At 38.0% G+C, this 10215-nt stretch overlaps 1 protein-coding gene across 1 annotated transcript in view; it reads right to left on the bottom strand.

Annotated features, from left to right (window-relative positions):
* Positions 1–7588, bottom strand: part of atxn7l1 (ataxin 7-like 1) — a 27506-nt gene extending 19918 nt beyond the window's left edge. The window contains exons 1-2 of the mRNA XM_005725252.1: positions 7392–7588; positions 6853–6927 (exon numbers count right to left, since the gene is read on the bottom strand). Coding sequence (XP_005725309.1) covers positions 6853–6927; positions 7392–7488 — 172 coding nt within the window. The 5' untranslated portion in view covers positions 7489–7588. The remainder of the gene's footprint in view (positions 1–6852; positions 6928–7391) is intronic.
* Between the last annotated feature and the right edge of the window lie 2627 nt (positions 7589–10215).

Raw genomic sequence — 10215 nt, 5'->3', positions numbered from 1 at the left:
GAAAATCACCTTCATGTTTTTCTGTGTTTTATCCTCAGCTACTTTGACACAAAGGCATCTGCTGTGATGCTTACACCTTTGATAATGTGTCAGCTTTCTTTTTATAGATATAAAAATATAGAAATGTACTGATGCATGATCTGAATTATAATATTTCTGACTGTCTGAGGCAAAATTTCCCCGATTCAAATTGAATCGAATCAAATCGAATCGAATCAAATTGAATCGTGGATCGAATCGATTCTAGAAATGAGTGACGATACCCAGCCCTACTTAATACATATCAGAGTCTGTGTGTGTGTGTGTGCGAGAGATGTATAAAAGACAAGGTTATTTAAGGTCACGGAAGGCCATATTATACACTATATGTTATGTGCAGGTGGTGCATGTGGGTTTCATTGCTGGCTAGTGTCACATTCTTCCTCGCCCTGAATGTTGCAATTATATTATTATGTTAAACATATACATCCATTTTTGCTTAAAGAGTCTCTGATGAACTTTGTTACTACCAGATGACACGTACAGGCTATGCTAACCACAGGCCTCTAGCAGGCCTGTGCTTCCTTTAACCGGTTTGCACTTGTTTGGTTTCAGAATCGTGCCAGTCGTTTTAAGATAAGATAAGATAAAGCCCCACACATGAGACATTTTTTGGTCACGGCAGAAAGTACAAGTTAAGAGCAGTAAAAATTAAAGAAAAAAAGAAAAAAACAAACAATAGAATAGAATAAGACAAGATAGAATAAAATACTTTGTTATATTGGGAAATTGCACTTGATACTATTACACATCAGGGAGACAGGGAAAGTTATCACTGTGTAGATATGTCTGTGAAGGTTCATTGTGTAGAGTTTGTGTTTAGAACCTACTGTTGCTCACTTAAGACTATACTTTTAAGCACAGACTCGCACACAAAGGAGGAGCTTATGTTTAATTCAGCAAGACAAAACCTCAAGAGACAAATGAGCTGGGGCTAATGGTGGTTCAAACATGGAACGCACATTACAGAACTAATGGGCCAGGCTAGTCTTTGTTGGATACAGGCTATATGCTACAGTTGATAAGAAAAAAATAATTCAACTCTGCAGCCTAAAAATTAGAGCTTGAAGCAGTACTCACTTTATTTTAAATGTTAGCAGCAGCAAAAATCTTTGTACACAGTGCACAAATCCCCTGGCACTATTGTATATAATCACTCCTATACCGATACCAATGCAGATGTTTGAATACTCAATACTTATAACCAATATCTTTTTTAATTTATTCTTATTGTTATTTATACCCTGCTTTAGCTCTCCAACACACAATGCTTGAACATTTATCCCACAGATAATTAATGCAAATTACATCTAGGACACATATATTACTGACTAATGCGAAACCTTTGTGACCTTTCCAGTTTGGCTTATCTATTTGTGGTTAAGTCAGTTCGCAAATGATGTGGTGTCTTTATTTCTGAGGTGAAACGCCAGTAAATGTGAAAAAAGTTACACGGGGCCCAGACTCATGTTGCTCAGTAATACACAGCAAAACAAAAGCATGGCTATTGCTATTAGGTCTGAGACTGAAAAATACTATGCTCAGAAATGAACTCCCCAGAACATGTCAGCCAAGCCTCATTTAAAAACTTGTTTGACACTAATAAAAACAATTTAGTTCCATTACCGAAGCCCAAAAAAACTAAAAAGATTTTTAGAGTCACTTTTGGCTTGAGTATGACTTTTCATTCTGTCATTTGTGGTGCAGAACATGTCACTCTGGTGACTGACGGTGCCTCTGTGCATTTGCATAAAAGGTCATTACTCAATAGGTTAACATGCAACATACTGAGGCTGTCATTAAGTGATTACTTCAGAGTAATTACTTAATGCTTGAAATGCTTAATAGTCACTGGGAAGCATATTTGGTGATAAAGCAGAATGAAAGCTAGGATATTGTACTATTAAGCAAATAAAACTGACCATAAATTCCAAGCAATGTCTATTCAATCTGATGAGCACTGCAATGGAAAACAGCTCCACATCTGTTCCTCAACAGTTGCAGTAAAGTAGTCGGCAGATGCTTTGAACAAGCCCATCTGGAAGAGGAGAATATTTCCCACACACAAATCGAACCATTGCTCTTGGATTTAGGCCACAATTCAAACTCTCTTCTTCTAATGTTTGACAAACAAAGAACTCCATTTCATTCACCAACAAATAAATTATACTGTTTGCTTTTTCAAAGAATTGCTTGATTGATACCACAGTATGTTAACAGGCCAGCGGTTCTGTGTGGAAAAGCAACCTTTAAATAATGTGAGTGCTGTCAACACATTGATACAAGGTAAAAATGTAATATAAGCAACTGAAGTGAACCGTTTTTTTGTTTACAAGTTGATCAGCACAGTTCGTGTCTTTCCTGTGATCGTTTTCGGAGGAAATGAGCACACGCTCTCATTATTAGGAAACTTTTGCCAAGACAACGTAAAACTATGGCTCGATTTTTGTTTTCTGGCATTTCGCAAATTCCAATGTATAGAGCAACATCAAAAAACAGAGCACTTTAAAAAAAAGAAAACAACAACAAAAAGGAAGTAATTCCCTCTGCAACTGCCAAGTCAAATGCAAACTAAGTGCATATTTCTTCAGTCTGAATTATGTCTGTGTGAGTGTGTGTCTCGAGCCAACTGCCACAGTCTGCCAAATGACTGACAGGCCAAAAAAGCAGACTCCAAAAACATCACTCAGTAGTGAATGAGTATGTTTCGCGCAACTGAAGTGATCCATCATTAGTCAGTGATCAGTAAAGCTAATCAGTTTACTATTGCAAAATGAGTGTATGGAAAGAATCCTACACAATATTCATTTAAAAAAATCAAAAACAAAACAAAAGTGGTTACTAAGGAAGGGTTGGTTGACTAACAAAGTATTAAGGCAACTGTAACAAGCAGCAACTCTGCTCTGTGGATAAATCAATTAACTTATCTCTGGATCGCGTTTCCATTTTGCACCATTACCATTCCAGAGGCGGCAATGTGCGAGATTGACAAATTCAGCTTAAGTTGTTCTGTGAACAGCCTCACCAGATAATTATTGCTCCGGCACCAAAAGCTCTGATAGTATAAACAAACTGACTAGCGTTGGCAGGCAGCTAATGTTGCAGAACTTAGTCTGCACACACGCACACCCATACAGCCAAATTCACCTCTTTTAAAAATGTCCCAGATACAAAGTTCAACATGCTGGTTAAACATTTGATTGGTGCCAACAATAAAACTGTAAAGACATAATGTCACGAAAAGTGTTTACAAATGAGCTGTGGAAAGGTTAAGTAGTAGTTTTAAACATTTTATGATTGCAACGCTACTGAAAGCCACTTCTACCTAACGGTACAGTTTAATTCAGACCATTCCTTTCGAAATTATGTGAACATTAAAAAAGTCTGGTTTAATGTAAGAGTAGGGTTGATGGTTTTACTAGAAAATCAATGTTGCCAGAGTGTATTTACAATTTACCATCCAGACTAAAACTTTAACATTTTCTAATAAAGAACAGAGGAATCAAAGTTTTTCACTTGTTTCTTTTGTGCTTACAGACTTTCATTTTGATGATGCTTCTAATCCATGGTGTTTTTTAAAGGTTATATCTCAATCTCAAGGTTAATTTTTATAGTTAATCAATGATTTATTTTCACAGTTTTCCTCTGAAATTATTAAAACCTTTATTTCTGGTTAAATATAGACTTTTTAATATTTTTGTCTTTATAAATAACATTTGCAAGCATATTTGAGCATACATCGTGTCTGTGCAATCCGGGTATGACAGGATAATAGTCCAAGGAGCTATCATTCAGTTTTCCAAAACTTTTACCACTCAACTAGCTTATACCCTACTTCTATGGCCTTATCAAACCATTTCGCACAAACTAACAACTTCCTGTCTCGGTTTCACAGCCAGTGCTCTTTTAAGGTAAATAAAGGTTCCCTTAAAGGGAATATGTAGTTTCCAGGCACCTCTTTAGTGTGCCTGGCACCAAGTAACCATTTCCTTCAACCATCTGCACTTGGGCTGAGACCTGCTGGCATCCCCAGTTCAGATGAAGCCATAAAACTGGCAGCTAAGTATCGAAGTCTCTTACTATAATACACAAAATCTCTCTGTCTGGTTTTTGTCTGCAAGACACATATCCAAGAATTGATCAACCCAGCTTTTTAATACAAGTACATCCCAGGCCTGAAACTTCTCATCTATATTAGACAATATGGCGTCATCACGATCCTAAAATGACCTATTTGTAGTGTTTATGCACTTATAAGACCTTGTAATACTATCACAACAGTAACATCTAATTCAGCAAATATTGATTATTTTTGATTGTTAGCTTTACAGTATCAGTATTACTATACATCATTAGGCATGACAGCTTCTGAAGTAAAAGTTACAATAAAAGTTACATAAATAAAAACAAATGAATTTAAGGTAAAAGGGATTCTAAGGCATGAGAGTCAGTCTAGCCCACAAAAATTAAAAATAAATAAATAAATAAAGTAAATTTAAAAAAGAGACCTTTTTAACCAATATTTCATTATATGCTTTTTTCTCAGGCTCATGTTATTGACATTTATTACTAAAAATTAAACAATGGAAATATAAAGCCATAATGAAAAAGGACAAGCAGACCAAATAACACAGTAGTGTGGGTATGTACTAGTTTATTTCTTTAGTCTCACTGCTTGGTAGGTTTTGTTTGCTTCACAAGTGACCCCTTCGCCCATTTATTAACCTCTTTGCAGGTGTTTAGAAACTGAGTGACTGGACTGAGTTTCTCTTGTACAAAAAGTTTTTTTGTTTCTGTTTTATGAACTAAATTCAGAAATTCCTGCACGGCTGTCAGAAACTCCAGCGGCACACTTCGACATGACTCATGGCACACCACTGAGCCTTGCAACAGCACATCTGGAAACAACTGTTCTTAAACTGTGACTTACCAAACTTAACTTAAAAGTTTCAAACATCAGAGGAAGCGCCACAGACAATGCACAGTATTTTACCATAGCTTATACAATATCATAAGTCACCCTGTAGGTGAGAATGCTGCAAATAACAGTGTTTGGTGAGGGACAATTGTTAAAGCATGCTTACAGAGATGCTAAATCATAATACAGTGTAATTAATCATTTTTTATAGCAATGAATACAGTCAAAGAACACCTACATTCACTAAATTGTCACCCAAAGCATTGCCATAATAATGTCATGTTTTAGGCGAATCCCATTTCGAATAAAGTGAGTAGTAAACTGCTATTTCAAGATGAAGGACAGCAGAGGCTGCTGGACTAATAAAACTAAGCTGATTTTGGTTGGCATTAACTCCACTGCACACAGGGAGTGAAAGAGAGACAAAAGAGACATAACCATAATGACCTGCACCACACATCAGTCACTGCCAAACTGGCCTCCGTATTTAGAAATGTGCACACATGCAGATGAAGTCAAGTGGGTTAACACATAATATATGAATCAATGATGAATCACTTAGTAGTTGATGCAAATTCACAAATAAAACATTAAAGCAATGTTTCCCTGTGTTTGTGAGGCTCGTGAGACTTGTGAGGCTCGTGAGCGTGTGTCTGCATATCACTCTCAGCAGCACTCAGTGTCATGTTGCCAACAGACCAGCAATTCTGGAAACACCGCTCTAGTCTGGCTCTGAGAGAGGGGAAGAGGAGGCATGTGAGAGTGTGTTTGATAGAGTGTGTGTGTATGTGGGAGGGGGCTTTTGGTATTTGACCAGTGAGACTGAGAAGAGTTTCCCCGGCTCTGCATGTGCGTCAGTGTGCTCCTACGAGGGCTACAGCACGCTTAACCTCTCAGGGATGACTCAACTGTGTTAGTGTGCAGCGCGTGCTCCCATGGGTATTTATACATGGTGAGGTGTGAAGGAAGCCCTTTGGCTCTGTCCCTAAGGAGGGTAGCAGGGAGGCACATACTGCCTGTTCAGGGGCACGCTCTTCACATGCACAAAACCGACGGCTGCACACAAGCTAAGCCAATCTAACAGATTATGAGTCACTGATTGAAACCATCACCCTCCAACACATAGATACAAATACAACAAATAATAGCCCATCACATTCAAGCATAGTTGTTTGCTGTTGATGGTTTAGGCAGTGTAAATATGTGACACAGGAAGCAAAAAATATTGATCCTATAATTTGCTATAGCTTTGCCAAGACTCTATAGATCACTTAGCAGTTTTTCAATTATATACCTTCCATAATGTTTCAATTAAAAGCTCTACAAAGACATCATCAATGCAGTCTCTTCTTTTGCCTTGTTTGGGGTAAGAATATCTGATGATGGAAGATCCAGAACAACATAGTAGATTCCATTTAATTCCCTACTTTAATGATTTCACAATTTTAGTCTATTTCAAAGTTAGAAATCGAACAAATGTGTTTATGGCTTCTCAAATCTGCAGATTTAAGCCTTTTCTTGTATTATATGCAAGTAAACAAGACTCCCCTTGCTTCTAAACTATATGTCAGTTTCAGTTAAATATCTAAATATATCTTCTTGGTCTCTAATAAATTTGTGTCGGTATTTTTTCACAATTCGAACCTTTTATTTTGAAGCGATTAATCGATCAAAGTAGAGAAAAAAAATTATTTTCAGCCCCAGATTACTGTAAAACACACCTGCAATCAGAAAAACACACACACGACCTGTAAATATAAAGTACAGCAGCAGCCATGCAAGATAAATAAGATTTCTGAGAGAAGTGGTCAAAGATGGCACCATTAATGCTCCACAGCATGTGCAACAAAACAATAACAAACCACCACCGTATCTAGTAGTCTAACTTCCCTTACCTTCTCTGCGGAGCTTCACGGCTTCACCAAGGCAGTAAAGCTCTTTCTCGCTGTTATCCAAGGACGGGTCTGCGTCTGAACAAACAAAACAAGCACTTAGAAACACGCAGGGGCTTTCAGGAAACTTTGGGGGGCCCATGCGTGGAGCCCTACTGCCGCTCCTCCTGCTCCGGGGCTGGCTACCACCAGAGGATAGCATTAGCTTGCTAGCGCCTACGCTGGCTTCCTAAATCAAGTGGAGCTGTCAAAGCTAACAAACTTACAGCTGGACAGTTGGGGGATAGCATTACTGCACGCGACAACGACACAAACTCCGAGCGGTAACCGATAGCTTTGCTCGCGCGCATTTGTGCACGGCTGTTAAAGCAACACATCAATATTGCATTTCGTAGTAATATTATGACAGTTACTTTGCTGCGCTCTGACAGACACCCTGCATGGTGGAGGAGCTTACTCAACTCAATCACAGACAGTTGGACCACGCACTTCCCGACAGTTTGTCCGCAAAAATAACAACGCTACCCGTCGTGCGAACTTACAGTCAACAAAACGTAATTTAGCCGCACTGACGAAGGAAGACCAAGGCTCGCAAAGGAATGTATCCGGACTTGGTATTTGGCGATCCAGTGTCGCCATTGCTCTTCCTTCTTGTTGCTTTGCTGAGAGCCGTTTTTTTCTGCCTCTCCTTCGCACGCAGCAGGCGAAAAACGAAAGAACGAGATATGCTGACGTCGTTCTCGTCAGGCTTCGGCGTTGTCCGGCAACTATCGGCGGGGGCGGTTGAGGGGCTGAAAGACAGGTACAGTATGGTTATTCACGAGTTCAAAAGTTCAGCATAGTTCAGGTAAAGCCAAAAACCCATCATCACCATTTCCATAATTTAAATATTACACTAGGCTTCATTATAAATAAACAAATGCCTTTTTTTAAAAAGTATTTTTGCAATAGCATGTTTTAGTAATATTTGCCCTTCAAAAAGCTAAGAAAAACTATCTTCATGGGGGGAAAATATTAGAAATTACCTCGATGTATTCAGCCAATACTGCTAAATTTAAAAATCTATATTTTTAAAGTCCACCTGTCTCTCTACAGTGTTGTGAAAAGTACTCATTATGTCTGAGGTTGTCACGTTTACATGTTTCAGACAATCAAACTAATTTTAATATCAGACAATTTTTGAATATTGATATGATTTATTACAGCAGAAAAGCTATATACACAATTATTATTCAACAATTAGAAATAGACTGGGCAAAAATGACATCATGGGAGAGTTCCAAGGAGAAAACAACTGCTGAGCAAGAAGAACACAAAAAAACTCTTGATAATCCCCAAGACAGCATTTCATAAAAATAACATCTCACCAAAAGGCAAAAATGGTGTTGGCAGTGTGATGGAAGTTTTTGGAGTCAAAAGTCGATTAAAATGCAGATATAAATGCTTTTCTGTGACCTTAAACAAGCTGTCCAAGTCTCATTGGCAGTTATCACAAATACTTGACTGGAGTACTTGCTGCCATGGGTGGCACAACCAGTTATTAGGTTTATGGGCCAATTACGTTTTCACTCAGGTCCTAGTAGGTTTGGATTAAAAGCTGCAAACTAAAACTAAATTAAAAGCTGAATTTTACTCAGGTTATCTTTGTCTAATATTACGATGATGTCTGGGGAAAGATCCTTGGTCTTAGTTTATTTGAGGGACAGCTCAGGTTGAGTGATTTGGGGACAAAGTTAGGGAGGCAAGTTGAAATGGTTTGGAGATGTCGAGAGGAGGGGTGGTGGATATATTCATATATTCAGCCAAGGATGTTGAATATGGAGCTGAAAGGCAGATGGGAAAGAGGAAGACCTCAGAAAAGATTCATGCGAGAAGAGGATGCTAGGGATAGGGCCAGATGGAGGAAGATGATCTGCTGCTATGGTGAACCCTGAAGTGAGCAACCAAAAGAAGAAGAAGAAGAAATCTTTTTATGTTTTATCTCTATTCATTATTTATCCTCATCTTCTCTGAAACACAGTGAACATGTCAGGAACCTTGGCATTAATTCTGGACATTGAATTCAGTTTTGACGATCATATCAATGATTGCCACAACTAATGTCTATCACTTAAATCTATATCTATGGTTAAAAAATGCTTACCTCAAACTGACTCTGAGAAATTGCTTTCATATCAAGCAGGTTCAATTATTGTAATGCTCTCTCCAAATCATTCATAGGATGATTTCAGCTCATTCAAAATGAAAAATTTGACCACACTACCCAGTAATCAAGTTACATCATTTATTCCAGTTCAATATAGAGTTACCTTTGAAATCCTTTGATTAGTTCACAAAGCTCTCAATGCTTTCACCCTCAATTATATACCCGAATTGCTCAAGACACTAATAGCTCAATACAATAGGGTTTTTTTGTTTTATTATATTTTGCTGTTTTTATAGCCTTAAGTCATTGTTTTGATGTTTGATCTTCTGTGTCAAGCACATTGAGTTTACATGTAATAAAATGGCAATGGCTATTTTACTTAAAATGTAAGTAAAATAGTCATTGCCATTACCAGAGTGGGAGGCTTAATCATTAAGTTCTCTTGAACTCTCCTGTTCAGCCAGTTTCACTGAAAGCAAGCATGCACAGCGGGTCTTGTGCAGGTTGAGCTCATGGCATTACAATGACCTCTTGTGGTTAAAAAGAGAAGCTGCATTCACTGTGCAAAGAAGTACCAAACAATGGACTGGTGTACTTTTAAAACATTAATAATATCTTCTGAAGTAAATCATGTTTTTACTTATAAATGATTTTGGATGATCTCAGAGATGAGGTGCTCTTTGTGAGTTTATTTTAAGGTGTGTGTGTGTATATATATATATATATATATATGTACACACATTTTTTGCCAAAGAAAAATAAATCACGATTGTGTCCCTTTTCTCACAATATGTTTGTCGTTTCCAGTATGACAGCAATGATTAGGGATTAAGTACTCTCTGTTACACTTCCACTCCCACTTGATTGCAAATCGGTCTTGTGTTCTGAAACCTGAACAGAACAAATGGATTCAGATCACACACAACATACAGTCATCTTTTTAGGCAAATCAGAGGGGGCGTGAGAAAGACAGAGAATGGCGGAGATTACAAGGAAATGACAGCTCAGAAATGAGGGCAAGGAAATTGACTTGATTCGTTTACGCTGATGTGTCAATCAGATGAGATACAGACACAAGCACCGAGTCTGTGCATTCTTACATTATAATCTGTGCTTAAACACAATCCTTCCTGTCTTGCTTCCTGACACACACACACAAAAGATGACTCAGTCACAGTGTTGTGTTTATTTCCCCACATCGAGGTCCAACGGCCGATCAG

The sequence above is a fragment of the Pundamilia nyererei genome, unplaced genomic scaffold (genome assembly GCF_000239375.1).
Source record: "Pundamilia nyererei isolate P.nyererei 1_Seehausen unplaced genomic scaffold, PunNye1.0 scaffold00014, whole genome shotgun sequence".
NCBI lineage: Eukaryota > Metazoa > Chordata > Actinopteri > Cichliformes > Cichlidae > Pundamilia > Pundamilia nyererei.
The sequence above is the reverse complement of the archived record's forward strand: the minus strand, read 5'-3'. Positions and strand labels throughout refer to the sequence as shown.